Raw genomic sequence first — 17482 nt, forward strand, 5'->3', positions numbered from 1 at the left:
ATGTGATGAAGCCCAAGGCTGTCTGTTTTGTTCTCAACTTTCTACCCTCCTGGAGATGGTTGAAAGCATGGTCTTAGAAACAGACTAACTACACCAGGAAGGTTTTCCTTCAGGGAGTATATGACGGTGAGTGACAAACTCTATTAAATACTGTCCTTTGGGGGTGATTTTCACAGAAGAGTTAGAGAATCCCCAAAGACAGTCTTCTTGGGCTAGTTTAGGAAGAAAGTGGAGGCTGATGGGAACATCTGACATTTCTATGAGAACAGCAAGCCTTGAAGAAGACCACTCCAGATAAAAACCCTAGGGAGGTTTTGGTGGCAACTGAATGAAAGGACTGTGCAATGAAAACTGAGTGAAAGCACAAAGTGAAAATCACCTCATGGGAAAAGGATGATGGCATGATCTTTGGCTACACAGGGTGCACTATACTCCAGAGCTGTCAAAACCTCTTCAAAGAAAGTCTTAAACAAACAAACAAAAATTTTTTTCCATGCCTCAGTTTCCTAATTTGCAATACTGAGATAATTATAAAACCTACCTAATAGAGCAGTTACGAGAATCAAATGAGATAATGCCAAAAAAGAACATGGTTGGTTTGAGAGTCAGAAAGACTGACAGGCAAATGTACAGCCCGCATTTCCTTGTTGGTGTCCTTCCCGATGCCCGGCTCGGTCCTTCGTCCCACTACCCAGCACATTCCAACCGTCAGATGCCCAGGATGTTCCTCGAACACCTCCCAAGGGCTCTGGCATACTAAGAGTACTTGATATGTACAAGAGGATAACCGTAGAGTGGAATCACAAGCAAATAACTTTTGAACCTACTAGTGCTGCCTTTACATAGTTAAAACTGCCCTTAGCTAAGTGGGATTTAGAAAATAACTGAACAACAGTGAACTCTAAGTCTTAATTCTCTAAAGATTACCTACATCAGAACTTTCCCAGCTCCACATCAAAGGGAAAATAAGTAAAATGTCTACTTTTCTCAAAGCAAGGAAAGCGAGTAAAACAGCACTTAGGATGGACTCCTGCAACTTTTTTTACTCAGAGTTCAACTCAGCTCAACTAAAACACAGGTTGGGGTGAGGGGCAGTGAACAGAGCTGAACTTGAGTTTTTTAAAGGATGCAGAGAGGCCCTCCTGGCTTACTAATTCACTTTTGTTTTAAACAACTCCATGACTTAAGCTGCTTGATTGACAGGGATATTTGTCATTTTCTTTTAGAATGATGAGGTGTCCCTTTCTGACATTTAAATGAAAACAATGTCTCGTAGGGCTTCACTTCACCACTGAGAAAATCTAGGAAGGGCCATCTTTGTTTTCATCATAAGGAATCCTTTACTGAATTACTGGTCTTTCATAAACAACATTGGTCGCCATCTGGCCTTAATTAATCTCTCTGGACCTCAGTTTCCTTATCTACTAGAAAATCTCTAAGGTTCCTTCCAATCTGTAGATTCTAGCAGAATAACCATCATACAAAAAGCAACAGGAAGCTCTTTGTAGGGGTCACTCTGACACTATGATTTTCTAAGATCAAAACAGCACAGCAGGTGTTTGTTGGTGCCCTGGCAAATACCTGAATTCTCCCACCCCCATTTGCTGTAGAAATGGAAATAAACTTTTTTTTTTATGCCAAGAGAACTGTGATATCAATAGGCTAATTTCAGTTTTTAACCAGAAGGGATCTGTTATCAAGGTCCTTTAAGAGCTGTTCTAGAAGTCTGTAATAAATAGCCATTGTTCTTTCATTGCTGCAACACTGACTCATGGGCGACTTTTCTTTGATCATCAAAGATATTAAAAGTTTGTTTTTTTTTTTTTAAGAAAAACTTGTTTTCTTGTAGAATCTTAGGTGCTCTTGGCACTGCTTATGATAAAAAGTAAGCCTTTAAAAACAAAAACAAAACCATAACATTAGTGTCCAGAATATACAGATCCGCAGATCCTCTGCTATAAAGTCCTGAATGTTATCTCATTTAATTATTAAATCATTATTATTTTGTATGTTTTTAAAGAGGTAGAAACGGATGCTCGGAAAATTGGGGTAATGTGCTCAAGGTCATCCAGCTGGCAAGATGGATGCTAGAAATCAGCATCCACTGTACTTGCATTTTAGAGGCTTCAGTTTTCCATTAAAAGAATCAGAACCACTCCCTTTATTTTTCTCAGTTCTTTAAAAGTCAAGACTGAAGGAAGCTAACATTTAGGCTACTTTGTTCTATTATTCTTCAATATAAACCCAAGAATATGTTTTAATAATTTCGATATTCATAAATTCCTGAAGATTTCTTTTTGTCTCCAATACTGTTGTTCTGAAACTCTTGTCCACCATTCCCACTCCAGTAAAAGTCTATATTTTCTAAATGAATGAGGAAAAAAAATCCATGGTTACTATAATCCCTATTCTAGGATTAAATGAAAATATTAATAGATATAAATCATCTGGACACAGCTAGGCACACCACTGGTGTTCCATATATGGCAGCTTAACTTTTTAAGCCAAAAATCCTGGATTAATCAAGAAAACAGTCAACTTAAAGTTCTGTCAATTTCATCTCAGAGTTCGTGGGTCCTTTGTGTCTTAGAATGCCATTTGCCCCATGTAATCATCTCAAGTGCTAAGACCCAGGAATCAAACACAAACACTCTCTTAAGAATCTACCCAAGTTTCTCCTCGAAGAGTTTCACAGCAGTCTGGAAGGATACTTTGAGTAAGGGGGGAACCAGGAACGATCTGGCCAGGTGTTACCTCCTCCTGCATTTTCATGGCAGTCAGACGGGACTTTTCTGCCTCCAGGGTTTTCTCTTTCAATTGCCTTTGCATTTCTGCAAACTCCCTCCGATTTTTCTCCTTGTACTCATCCAGCTGGTTCTGGAGCTCCAGTGCTGATGTGCGGGACACCTCGACAATGTCAGCCATCTGGAAGAAGCGATACAGGTGTGAGCCCACCCTGTGATGCTCTATCTGGGGCCAAGGAGCTAAGTTTGGGTCCCATGTAAACATGTCACACATCTCCTTTTCCTTCTTCTACAACCTCCCCAAAGACTTTGCAAAGTGTGTGGTCATAAGCTGCCCAGGTTTAGTCATCTCTAACTGGGAAACAGCATGGAGGAATGAACAACTATGTCCTTTGGAGCCAGATACATAGCTGGGGTCATATCTTTGCTTGGCCACATACCAGCTATACGACCTGGGCATGTACTTACCTTTCTAGGCCTCAGTGGTGTCCTCATTACAAATACTGAAATCATAATATCTACCTTGCAGGGTTGTTGTCAGAATGAAAACAATACACACACAGAGATAGATTTCAATTAGATATAGAATATCTAGTGAAGTGACTGGCTAATAGCAGGTGTCAGAAAATGGCAGGCACCTGTGTCAGCTGCTAGAATCCAAGGAGCCTATCGGCTTTGAGCCTTTTCCCTTCTGGGAATTTTAGGGCAGAGGTGCACAGAGGAGCAGCAACCACTGGGCTATGCGACTGCCTTTCACCCACCTGGACAAGAGAGCTGAGTGCAAAGGCACATATTTTGCTCAAATGCGGAGGTTCTGATTCAGGTTACAATTAAGTCTGCATTTACATGCCAGGTTTCTTCAGGTAACTGTTGGGGAGCTGGGCCCGGAATCCAGAGGGTCTTGGCACATTCTAGGCCAGTTTCTCTGTATCGGGATTCTCAACAGGTCTAAAGAGCTGCTTTAGGAAATCTGTAAACCGCTGACAGATTGGTGCTTAGATATAACTACAGGTTTCCTTAGCTTCCATCAGGTCCTCAGAGGGGGCAGGGGCCCAACCCAGGGCAGGTCTGCCCCACGTCCTCTCCTCCTTGTGCTCCCTCCCCACTCCGGCTCCCTCACCTCCTTCTGCAGTTTCTCAATGGTCTTGTCAAGATGCCATCGTTCGTTCTCCATTTCATTCTTCAGTCTTCTTAACTGTTCCTTCTGCTCCGTCTCATCTTTTAGCTTCTCGGACAACTGCTTCTGCTCCTGGGTGACATGACTCAGTTGTCTCTGCAGATGGCAGGGAAAGGACAGTGCTGTCATCTACCTACCAGGTCAGCCACAGGAACAGGCAATTTCACAGCCACAACACAAAGCAATCAGACCTGTTACATCGGTGATAAGGAAAAGGATCAAAATAAAGCCCAGAGACACAAGGGCATTGTTGCTTCTGAAATTCTGGGTCCAAAATACAAGGGTGACTTAACCAAAAACTTACAGGGGCAGACAAAAAGACAGAAAGACAGAAAATGGCCAAGGCTTCGGCAGGTGGCGATTTAGGAGAGTGTCCGCAAATCTGAGGTAAAGTTATACATGAGACCAACCTAAACCTACGTAGCAGTTTACATCCTGTGATATACACCATTGCACCCAATATCCTAGAATCTGCTCTGCTATGCAGATGAGTCTTATTGTTAAAATAGCTAAAATGGAATCTATATGGATAGAGAGCACTGTCCCATGGGTTGGGGTTGAACTCAGACACAGAAGAAAATGAATTTGGCAATCCACAGGTTGATAAACTTGATGAGTAGAAGATGTTAAATGGAAGAGACACTAGTCAAAAATGTGCATATGAGTGGTTATTTGATGAATTAGCACCAAGTACTAGCACTTACTATAAAATGCAACCATCCTGGATGCAATATTTTCCCTGGGTCCCCCTGGAGCTCTCATCTCATTTAGACTGACGTCCTTTAGGTAAAAAGACATGAAATTCTAAAATAAAATCCTAAAATATCTTTGGAAGGTTACAGTGGTTTCTTTAAATGGCTGTATGAAGACCACTGGTGTGAGATTATCAAGAAGGGGCTCAGCTCAGAATGGGGCAGCAGGACTCAAACATGGGCTGGGTCATCTAGAAAATGTCAGGTGTTGAGAGCTGAGTGTGAGTTAGTGCAGGTACTGCTTAGGACGAACTCGGTCCGTGTCCCTGCTGAGGCTGGATAAGGACGATGGTTTATATTTGTACAGTGCTTAACAGTTTACAGCTCCTGTCACAAGTAGTAACTCTGGCTTCTTGAAAACACTCCCAAATCACTTTAGGCACACCTGGTTTGCAGGGTTAACAAACAGCTCTGCTGGCCAACCACGTGGCCTGGGGCCAAAAAGCCACCCCTCTCAGAGGCCCTCCTGCCCCTCTGCTCTGAGGAACTGGTTGCTGGCAGCACTGGGTGAACCAGCTGACCCAGCCAAGTGGCTGAAGTTAACTGCTGTGGGGAACCAAGGTCAACAAAAGCGGTTTAGGAAAAGAAGGTGGTAAAAGGTAGGTAATCAGAAGATCGGTGTGAGACAATTAGCAGGAGTTCTTCCCACCACAGCCCAGCTAAGCACACCTCAGAGACAGGGTCAATGCCTAGGATTTGTTTGTGGTTGATTTAGTAGTGTTGCGGGCAAAGGGGAGCCCCTAAAGTAAGGTAAGCGATGTATGGTTCTATTGTGTGGGAGAAAACTCTCAGAAACATGTATCTGAAAATGTAAATTCTTGAAAAACAACACCACAAATACAGAGGGAGACCAATGGCTTCCCATAGAAATTTCAGGATTGAACTCAACCCCTGCCCCTACTGATCCCCCAGCCTCTCTTTCTCTTCCTCTTGAATCCCAATCCCAGGAGCTCCCAGCCAGCAGACAAGCCAGACCCAGCTCCATTCATTCTCCACGTGGTGCGTGCATTTCAGCTTCACCCTTGGCTCAGGCAGGGCTCCTAGCCTGGCCCTGCTCACCGGTGCCACCGGAGACAGCACAGACTTACCCACTCTGGGCCTGGCGCCCAACCAACACCACCAACCCCCACCCTCTCAACACACACACATTTGCCTAGAAGTACAGTTTTGCTAAATTATTTTTAAAATATTTCTTGTATGCTTGCCTCTCTTACAGGGCAGTATGATCTGTAAAGGTGAGAAATAGATTTCCTATGTGGGTATGTCTCATAGCTCAGATTCACTGTTAGGCACACTATAAAAACTCAGTGGGTAAAAATTAATACCTATCCTCAAAAGTGGTCCAAAGACTTCTTAGAATCATCAGGCAAGGCAGAAGTACTCCTTACTTAAAATGCAGATTCTAGCCCTCTCTGATGAAATCATAATTTTTCTTAGAGTGGGACCCACAAAATAGCATTTGAAATTAACCAGATACTTCTAATATACTCTAAAGTTTAGAAATGCTGTTTAGCCTTTTCAGCTATTCAAGACATATCTTCCAATTAGTCACTGCTGAGAAAACATGTCCCAAAATCCGATGAAAAGAAGCAAAGCTGGTAACTTTGCATTTAGCGGTTAGGTGTGAAATGTTCTATAGCCATTATGACTATATTTCCCAAAGCAGCAATACAAGCTCACTAATATTGGGACAAAAATGTGGGGAAAAATTCATCGAGTTGCAGAATCCAAACAACAAAGTTGGCAGATGTATAATGAGTACTTGAGCTTGGGGACCATGACCTGTCAATGGGTGCAGAGCCTTTTACCATATGAGTAAGGCCCCAATTCATCCAAGTGGCAGGTGAGCCTATGGGCTTAAGGAAAGAGAGGCTTGATCGGAAGGAAGCTGGTCTTATCAGAGCCTTAGCCACACAGGAGCCATGGACTGCGACAGTGAAAGCACTGGGGCTCTTTAATTCTGTTGTCTCAATACACAGAAGTCCAGTTGGAGGGAAGGTGAAGGCACACAGAGTATATACCATTACCCCTCCCTGAAGGAAAGAACTGTGCCTTCTCCGGAAAAGGTTCCTTCACTTTCCCAATGCAGAAGCTGTTTCTCAAGGGAATCATGGACATCTCTGCCTTAAATGCAGTTCAAATTGATCTACATAGCAGCACAGTCCTAAACCAAGTGCTAGGGGTCGAGCAAACCAAAAATAACATCTTTGGGACCCTTTGCGACTTTCTGACTGAGTCGTAATAAATCTGACCTAAGTTTACTTGGTCTTCAGCTACTATGTAAAGAACTATATTTATCATACATGAAGATGCAAAAGATCGCTAAAGGCACAAAGATTTTGAAATGTAAAATGCTTGTGTGAAAAAAAAAAAGTTACTCTTTCTTCTTCCTCCTAGGGTTAAGCTCCTATTCAGTTGCCAGATTTGGGAAGAGAAGCACGCAGAAAGAGGTATCGAACTAACGGAGGTGACTATCTGGTCCCAGATTTTAGAGAAAACAAAGTATTTTAGGGTTAGGGTTATGGTGCACTTCTGACGGCACTAATTTTGAGGCCACATAATTCAGATAATGATGGTGAGACGCTGGGCCCTTTTTAAATTCTTGCCAGATTGTGTTGCGGTGGTTAGCATGGCCACACACTGCGCGAAGCACTCTTAACGTCTCAACACTGCTGGAAAGCAGGCCTGAACAAAAGTAACACGTGAGGGATAATTTCCAGGGCAGGGACGGAGATCCGGAGGTGGGGTGGGGATTACATTAAGATCTTTAGGCCCTGAGGCCCTCATCTGTTCTCTCTCCAGAAGTAACTGTGGGCCTGGATTCACAGCTGGTGAACTACTTCCTTATGTGTGAAACTTTCTGGTTTTACCAAAGGACGATGAAAATTGAGAGCCTATAATAGCTGCCCCCAGCGCTCCGTGTAGACGTGACTTGAAGGTGCAGATTTTTGTCCCTGTAGAGTACAAATGTTTTTCCTCTCTTTCTATCCCCCACTAGCTCACAGATTTAAACCTCACACTTTGGCAGCTGGGTTGCAGCCATCACAAGCCTTAAAGAGCAGCACAGTGAAGTTGCCATCCACACAAAACCAACCGAACAAGAGTCTGTAACAAAGATGGACTAAAGGGAGGGAGGGTGCGGGAGAGGGAGGGAGAGAGAGAGGGGGTGGGGGGAGGAAGGGAGAGGAGAAGAAAGAAGAGAGAGAGAACAGACACCAAACTCAGAAAAAGACGGGGCTTTACTGTGTGCAAAAACAAGGTCTCTGTCCAAAGCCAGAGAGAATATGGAGATCGCTGAGGGGCTAAGGGGTCCCTGACTGAATCCTACTACACTCAGGCTCCTCTCCTCTACTCCTCAGGAGCGGAAGCCTCTATTGAAAGGAAAGCTGCCATTAGGCCTTCAGGAATCTGAATCCTGACTGCCTGTCAGCTCTTACTACGGTTCATGTGCCCCCTCCCCCACCTACCCTCAAGGTCCTAATGGAAAACTTTAACAACCTTCTCTTCCACAACTGCTCAAAAACACCCACTTTCACCTCCTCAGAAACACGCCTGAGGGATGCTTGGTGCTGGCTCTTTAAAAACCCGAGAGCAGGTACAAGGAAGGACATACCTAGATCATGGGGAGGTCACTGTGCAAAGTCAATTTAGAACTTCAGTGCAGACTTTTTTTTTTTTAGAATGTACTTCACACAGGCTTTCTAACCTTCAAATGGGAAAAATCTAATTTTCTAAGAATCTACTGACTTTGAATAGAGATGGCTATCTAGTTTTAAGGAAACAACTTCCTCCTGCTCCTTTTAAAAGCCATCTTGAAGGACTGCACTCTCAGGAGTATATTTGCCCAGAGGAGAAAGGAAATTGGCTTCTGTCAGACAGCTGACTCCACACTGCCTTGGGGACCAATCCTGCCACCCTTCTTACACAATTCATACTTTATCTTTGGAAAACTGTCAAGCCCTTTAATGTCTAGGCCAGATTTCTCAATCTCGGCACAGCCAGCATTTGAGGCCAGGTAATTCACTGCTGTGGGTGCTGTCCTGTGCTTTGTAGGATGTTTAGCAGCATCCTTGGCCTTTACCCACTAGATCAGCAGTTCCCAAATTTTTTGGCACCAGGGACCAATGCTGCTATGAGAATCTAATGCCTGATGATCTGAGGTGGAGCCCTGGGGAACAGCTGTAAATACAAATGAAACTTCCTTCACTTGCTCACCACTCACCTCCTGCTGTGCTGCCTGGTTCCTAACAGGCCATGGACCAGTACTGGCTGGGGACCCCTGTACCAAACAGTAGCATCTCTGTTGTGATAACTGAAAATGTCTCCAGACATTGCCAAATGTCCCCCAGTTAAGAACCACTGGTCTAGATGCACAGTTTGAAGTTGGGGTGGTTATTATTATGAAGGAGCTATCTGGAAGAAGAGGACCAATGACAATCTGTACATGTCCCTTAGATTTTGCTTTTCAGGCTTCCTGTGTGAGGAATAAAGATGACAGCCCTTAACATTTACCTGAGCATCTTCTAGCTCACTCTCCAGGGTTCTTCTGATTGACGTGGCTTCTTTTTCTTCCTTCCTTACACGCACTAGGGCCTCCTCTAATTGCCGAATTTCCCCCTACAATGAAACATAGGGTCAGTGTGCACTCAAATGCGTGCTGTGCCTATGAAGCTGACTTGGTGGTATGAAAGGAACGAAGGAGACAGCCACAGACATAGGCTGTGCTGTGGTCACAGCAAGCCTGCCATGGGCCCAAGATGGCACACAACAGCCATGTTCTCGGATGTGTGTGCCTGTCTGCGGCGCTATACTTAGCCAGATGTGAACATCTGAATCACTTGGGATGGTTTTTTGAAAATACAAATTTCTAGCTTCATCCCTGGGAGCTTCAGAAACAGCAGGTTCTAAATGGACTCAGACACACGGAGTTTTGGAAAAGGCTTCCAGGCGAGTCTGATGGATGACCATTTGGGGAACCTCTGTTGGCACACATCTCCCTTTACATTTCTTTTGTCCCCTCTTTTATTGTCAGGTAGCATTTCTCACAGCTATTTGGTCCTGTCTCTTGCAAACAGTCTCCTGCTTCTAGAGACCTGGCAAACCAGAGAATCGGTTTGTTAACACTTGTGTGACTTCAAAAACCATCAACTATGTGTTACAAAAGAATAAACGGTCGTGAGTGAGAATGGGCCTGATCTGATGGTGGTGTTGAGATGGCCTTTTCAGGCACGTGGAGGCCCCTGCTCAGTGTCAAAAGTTAAGTGTGTCTAATATTTGGGTGAGTAGGGATTCCCGTGCCTACGCCTGTGTTTCCCTCCCTGACTTCATCAGCCCTGTGCCCAGCCTCTTCAGAAGCTTATCTCCCATTCGTACTATTTGCAGAGAAACAAAAGGAATGGTTTTCAGAGAGAGCATATTCACTATTGCTCTGAACTTTCCTACTAAATTATAATAATGAATCCCTTCCCACTTCTGAAACCCCTCACACAGGAAAGAAGGATCAGCAGCTGTCAAAGCTGGGTGTGTGGCCCAATGAGCCTTACCTCATATTTTTTGAGAGTTTCCTTCGCTTTGGCTTCATCGCCTTTCATGTCAGCAACCTGCCTCTGAAGCCGAGCAACACTCCGCTCCAGCTCTCCAAGGCTTCTCTGCAGCTTCTCATTCTCCTCCTGCAGAGCCTTCACGCGCATTTCGGCCCCCACCTGGGTTTGCACCGAAGTGTTGTTCCGACTGGCCAGGACCTCGACATTCTGTTAAAAACATGGGAACCAGTGTCAAGGGGCAGTCCCCAGCTTTAAGGATGGCTGACATTTATAAAAAAAAAAAAAAACCACAATGTGCCAGGCACAATGCTAAGCCAGGAGTCGGCATACAAAAACCTGTAGGCCAAGTCCGGTCCGCCATCTGCTATTAAAAATAGTGTTCCTGGAACACCGCCACACCCGTTCACGGGCACACTGTCTATGGCCGCTTTTGTGCTATAGCAGCAGAGTGAGGAGTTATGGCCAAGACCACAAGGCCTATGGTGTCACAAAGCCTAGCATATTTACTAATCTGGCTCTTTACAGAAAAAGTTTGTCAACCTTCACCTGGGTTAAATCTTGACATGGAATTTCAACCTTTTAACAACTCTAGGTACTATTCTTATCACTATTTTAAAAACAAAGAAACTGAGACTTGGGTAGATTAAGGAACCTTAGCCACATTCGCTTAGGAGGACATGCATTCAGGCAGACGGAATACAGAACCTGTTCTGACAACCACTGCCTTCTGGTGAGTTCACTCCCCTGACCCTTCACCATGTGCAGGGCTCTTGATGGAGGACAGTTTCTGGGTATAGATATTTTCTAATGTCCAATACTAAAAGCAAATTAAGATTTGCTTAAATTATGATATAATTCATTGTGTAAGCTCCAGGCACTATCATCTCAAAGAAGCTGGTGTTAAACACAATTCCTAAGATAAAGAAATGTCAACAATTACAGGGCGGTTATTGTTAATTCCGATACCATGTGGGATTTTTATTTTTTGGCTCAGTAACTCGACGTGATGATAAGTGGCCTTGTCCAGAATTCCACCTCTGCAGGGAGATCTCTCGCCTTCCATATCTCTACTACTACAATGATGCCAATATCAGCAAATCGAATGCTCACGGAACAGTGCTGCAGATGCCTGCAAGGAAAGGAAGGCCCAGCGAGGGCAACGTTTGGCTTTGAAGACTACGTCGCAGCCCACCTGGGAGAGCTATCTGCCAGAATTGCTTGCTCGCTTGCGTCGCCGTTCAGAATGATTTTTAAATCTTTTAACAGTACAGTAAGCTCTATTATCCTGAACTTAACCAATTTGAGAGTTTCAGAAACCAGAACATCTTTTCATGGCCCAAAGTTTAATTCCATACATCTGGGAAGCCTTTCGGAGCCAAGCTACTGAGTCTGAATGTAGATATTACATGGAGGAAACTAAAGGGCCCAACAGCTGGGATTTCTCAGGACTGCTTGGATTTCATCTCCTACTGAAATCAACAAGACAAATGAGAAGAAATAAAGTGTGGCTGAAAGCTTGAAGAGAGATCTAAAGAATCCAGTAACTAGTCAGATCAGGGAAAGAAAACGTCTAGATTGCCCATTCCTACCTTAACTTTCCCATTAGAAGATAAGAGTCTACAAAGCTACGGTTGTCGAGAGCGTGTGGTACTGGCATAAGGGCACACTTATAGTTCGATGAAATAGAATTGGGAGTCTAGAAATATACCTAACATGTGCAGTCAACTGATTCTCAACAAGGGTGCCAAGACAATTCAACGGGGAAAACACAGTCTTCAACAAATCCTGCTAGGACAACTGGATATCCCATGCAAAAGAAAGAAATCAGACCCCTTCCTTACACCATACAAAAAAAGTAACTCAAAATGAATCATAGACCTAATGGTAAGATCTAAAACTATAAAACCCTTAAAAGGAAATATAAGGGTAAATATCTGTGACCGGGTTAGACAAAGGATTCTGACAAAATTCCAAAAGCACAAGTGACAGAAGAAAAGATGGATAAATTAGACTTAATCAAAAGTTTAAAACTTTTGTGCTGCAATCGATACTATCAAGAAAGTGAAAAGATAACAGAGAATGAGAGGAAATATTTATAAATCATATACATGATAAAGGACTTATATCTAGAATATATAAAGAATTCCTCAACTCAAATAATAAAAAGATAAATAAGCTAATTAAAAATTGGGCAAAGGTATCTGAGAAAACGGAAATCTTTCCAAAGAAGATAACAGAAGTCCAATAAATGCATGAAAATATGTTCGACATCTAGTTAGTAGGGAAATGCAAATCAAAGCCATAATGAGGTGCCACTTCACACCCACTAGGACGGTGTTAATTATGAAGACAGATAATAGTAAGTGTTGGGGACGACGACGTGGAGAAACTGATGGGAAAGTAAAATGGTATAACCACTTTGGAAAACAGTTGGCAGTTCCTCAAATGTTAAACAAAGTTATCATAAACAGAGCACTTCCACGTCTAAGTATATACCTAAGAGAAATGAAAACATATGGCCACACGAAACCTTTACAGCAGCATTTTTCATGAGAGCCAAAAAAATGGAAACAACCCAAATGTCCACCAACTGGTGAATGGATAAACAAAATGTGGTATATCTACACAATGGAATATTTGGGGGGGCCTAAAAAGGAATGAAGTACTGATACGTATTGCAAGGTGCATAAAGCTTGAAAACATTATGTTACATGGAAAAAAGCCATTCACAAAAGGTCACAGGTTGACATTTATGTGAAATATCCAGAAGAGGCAAATCTAGAGTTGGAAAGTAGCTTAGTGGTTGCTTAGGGATGAGAGGGGACAGGAGGATTGGGAGATGACAGCTAGAGGTTACAAGGGTTTTTTTTCAGGTGATGAAAATAGACCAAAAGTGATTGTAGTGATCGCTGCACCCTCTGTGAACATAAAAACCATTGCATTGTGCACTTTACACAGCAGAATTTTATATGATATGTGAATTGTATTCTCAACACTGCTGATTTTTTTTTTAAAAAAAAAAAAAAAAGGAAAAACAGGCAGAGGGGACATGCAGGTGAAGATGGGACTGAGAGGAGAGGTGACACATTTGCCCCAGTGGTCTGAGGTCTGCAGATGCACCAGGGAGAGGAAGGAGAGACTAGGGATTGCTACCTAAATCTGTTGGTAAAGTGGAGAACACTCACGTGCACGGCCAACGCTCGTACGTTCACCCAGAAATCTCAGGAAGAACAAGGACACTGAAAACCAAATCTGGTTTAATCTGGATTAAAGCCTCACTGGCATCCTGACATGCTAGATAAAGGAGTTTGCACTGTGTTTTGATGTTTAGAACTTCGTATTTTCTCTTTTTGCAAGTTGTGGGGCACATTCTGAGTTCTGAGATTTTACCTGCTGGAAGGAATGACCAGGCAAACTGATCACCCAGCTTATGGCCGGCAGGGGTCTGCTCCAACCCCAGCTTCCAGTTTCACAGGTCGAGTGAGTACAACCCTAGGGAGCTTGAATGTGTTGAGATACTTAGTTCTGTTTTGACTGTTTGAAAAGTGATATTTTTCTCTATGTCTTCATAGTGTGGTAGACCACATTATGTACACAAATAAATTAACTTAAATCTCGGTTAGAAAACCTTCCCAGAACCCCTTCCCTGTCCCCACATTGCCACACACACTCATCTACTATTTTACATAAAGCCCATAAGACAAACTTCTTTTTTCTGGAACCATATCTAATTCATCTGCAGCAGTCCTGGAATCTAAAAAAACTAAAAACCATATTCCTTTGTTCAAGGCAAGTCTTACATACAAATTCCTCTCTACGACTTCCCAGTGAAAAGAAAACTGGTCAGGAGGGTTTCCAAAAGCCCTCCACCTCTGGACTTTGATCTATACATCATCTTCCCCAGATGCTTACGTTTGTGTCTCATGAGTGTGGCAAAGGTAGCAGAACTCCTCCAAGACCAGAACTGGCAAAAATCTACTGAGAGAAGATTACTCGGGACAAATACTGCTCACACCTCACTTAAGCTGCTGGAACAACATTTCAGTGATTCTTTGATCTTAAGTCCTATGTGTCAAAACAAGATTAGAGAGGAGGTTCCATCATAAATAAAACCAAAGAGCACACAGTTTCTAACAATTCCTTCGGCATGTCACAACACCTGTGCAATATCTATTTTTAAAAGGATTAAGTCAATTTGCTTTGTAATATTATTCATTCATACAGGCAGTCATAAATAGCTAGCAAAAATCAACTCCAATTCTCTGCCATCCCAAAAGGTTGAAAACACCATGCTAGGTCATCACCACAAAGGCAAAACTAGCAGATGTGCTGTTCCATCGTTTTTCAAGATCAGACCATCCCCTAAAATTGCAGTGAAATCATTTCTTCACCTATCAGACAGCCAAGGTCAAAAGGCTATATAACGCGACATGTGGGTGGTCTAAAGAAGCAGGTTCTCCCATCCACTGCTAGTGGGGCTGGACACTGGTTTGAGCTCCAGGAGGGCAATTTGATAGCATTGATCAAAATGAAAATGTTCATGCCCTTTGACCTAGCAACTTCTCCTCGAGCAACTTCTCCTCGAACCCTTCTCCTATATGTGCAAAATGACATATAAACAAGATTATTAATTGTAGCACTATAATAGCAAAAGATTGAAAATGACTCATTGACAATAAGTCATTTGTTGAATGAGTTACATCGATTCAATGATATCCTGTGCAGTTAGGGGGGAAAAAAAGGAACAAGAAAGTGAGGATAATGCAAGGAACAGAATAGAACACATGGCATGCTTCTGTTTGTATAAGAAGATATAGAAGATAAATATGTATGCACTTGACTACACAAGAAACTGGTACTCTGACTGGCAGTGAGGAATGGATTGGAGTTACGGAAAGAAGCAGAGGAAACTATTCCTTCACAAATCCTCTTGTAACTTTTGATTTTTGAACTATGGGAATTCAACGGGTATTAAATAGAACACATGGCATGCTTCTGTTCGTATAGGAAGGTACGGAGGATAAATATGTATGCACTTGACTACACAAGAAACTGGTACTCTGACTGGCAGTGAGGAATGGATTGGAGTTACGGAAAGAAGCAGAGGAAACTATTCCTTCACAAATCCTCTTGTAACTTTTGATTTTTGAACTATGGGAATTCAACGGGTATTAAATTTTTTAAATATACATTTTCTTTGAAAAGAATTGACTATCAATAGCCACAGGCACTTGGAAGACAACCACCTTTGCAGCCCAGTTCTCATCTCCGCCAGCCTCTAGAGATCCTTCCGGGCCCTGAAAGATAGCAGTGCTGGAGCCTAGGGGGCAGCTGTACAAACAGAGCATGGCGCCAACTCTCCCACGCTGGTTTACATAGTTAAGAAATTCCTTTTCCCCACATATAGCTGGGAGAGTGGACAGGGCCCAGATGGCCTTGGACTTGGACTTGCACTTGCATGAGTGACTCTCCAAATTTTCCACCCAAGCAACCCTAAGGCAGAAAAGTCCAATGTGGGGTGATGATAGACACCCAAGAGACTATAAAGAACTGCCTTAGAGGCCTGGATTTTTCCATCAAAAATGCATGTACATTTTGCATTCAACACCATAACATTTTTCATTCTACTCCGTGTCTTTTTATATCACCAGACTGTGTCACTGGTGTTCTGGGAAGATGTGCCACTTCTACCCTGTAGCTTTGCCAAGCGCTCTCCTCCCCACCCTCCCAAGACACGTACACAAACACCAGCCCAAGTAACACAGACATAAATCATCTCGAGAATGGAATTCTCACTTTTAATTCTAAAAATGCATATCCAACAGTGTCTAGAGGAAAAAGCAGTCTCAAATCCAAGCTGTGCCTCTTTCTGGGGCCTTTTGCTGGGCCTGGCCTCACAGAACCTTAGTTTCCTCATTTGTAAAAGGCGGGGGGGCGGGGAGGGGAGGCGAGTTACCCAGCTCGTACACTGTTGGAAATATCTAGTTAAATGAGGAGACAGTTCTTGCAGTAGCTGTTATTATTACCAGTGCAGTGAAACCTGTATGCTTCCCAAAAGGCCAAGACTTTGCACAGCTTACCCACTGTGGTTCTAAATCCTCGAACTTGGCTTCAGATGACAATCTGCACATCTTTACCAGCTAAATATCAGGCCCAGATTTCTCAAAAGAGAGAATCGAGATCTTCGAACAGTCTCTCCAAGGAACCACACAAATTAGATGACCCCTTTATTATTTCAAGGGTGAGTCAGGTTTCTTCGTTGGCTAATTCACTAAAACTTTAGCCCCATTTCCCATCCGAAGATGGTCTGGTAAACTGATGGCAACTAAGAAAATTCCTCCAAAACAGACAAACAACATGTTTCAACATGCTGAATTGCTAAATTTCCACTACTTGTAAAATAGTTGACTTTTAACCATATGCTCCAATTACTGATTCAAAAGAGGGTGGAGGGAGGAATATATAATTGTATCTATCACACACACACACAAAAAACAAAATTGCAGTTTTTGTCAAGTACCACCATTCATTGCAAATAATGACCTGCTTATAAACTGACCCATTTTCATGAGTTAACACCACCCACATTTAGAAATGTTCACACTGTCCCTTGGGGCCACGGGAAACTTTTATCTATGACAAAGAGAAAACTCCCAAATAGTGCCACACTTGGCCACGTCTGTGGGTTTTTCCTGGTCCAAAAGCACTGACATGCCTTCCTTAGAGGAGCACAGACCTGACACCTTGGACAGGTTCACTCCTGATGGATAACAGATAACCTCACAGGACAAGGCTCTCCTGGCTTGTCCTAGTACATACCCAACACACAGACACATCGGGTCTTACTAATTAACAAAGCTTCCGCCGGAGCTGGCTTTTGTTTCTTTTCTGTCTCCCTTTTTTGCTGAATGAGTGAAAACAGCTGAGGCGTGGAGGCCCAGAGTCCAGGGAATGGAATGTAGGTTTGTCAGTTCCATGCCACTGGCCACCCCCACACTCCAGTGTGTGGAGGCTGCAAGATCTCAGCTGATGGGTACCCAAGGAGTCCCCTAGGTCAGGTCACCTTCTGGGAGGTGACTACCTTGTCATCATCGCAGCTGTGGACATCCACTTTCATTTCTACAGGGAGGACCTGGGTCACAAATAATGAGTGCCTTTCTCATTCCCAATGTGCGGAGAACCGGGTCCCCTGTATTGTGTCTTCTACTTCCCCTTCACCTGAGCAACAGTAAACTTTTTAGGAATAGAAACAGCATATATTTGAGT

The 17482-nt window shown here is 43.2% G+C and overlaps 1 protein-coding gene across 1 annotated transcript in view; it reads right to left on the minus strand.

The window, feature by feature from the left end:
- CGNL1 (cingulin like 1) overlaps positions 1-17482 on the minus strand; it is a 92735-nt gene that overhangs the window by 23049 nt on the left and 52204 nt on the right. The window contains 4 exon segments of the mRNA XM_025038883.1: positions 2755-2925; positions 3865-4017; positions 9186-9290; positions 10217-10423. Of these exon segments, the coding sequence (XP_024894651.1) occupies positions 2755-2925; positions 3865-4017; positions 9186-9290; positions 10217-10423 (636 nt within the window).

Source organism: Pteropus alecto, unplaced genomic scaffold, assembly GCF_000325575.1.
Source record: "Pteropus alecto unplaced genomic scaffold, ASM32557v1 scaffold86, whole genome shotgun sequence".
NCBI lineage: Eukaryota > Metazoa > Chordata > Mammalia > Chiroptera > Pteropodidae > Pteropus > Pteropus alecto.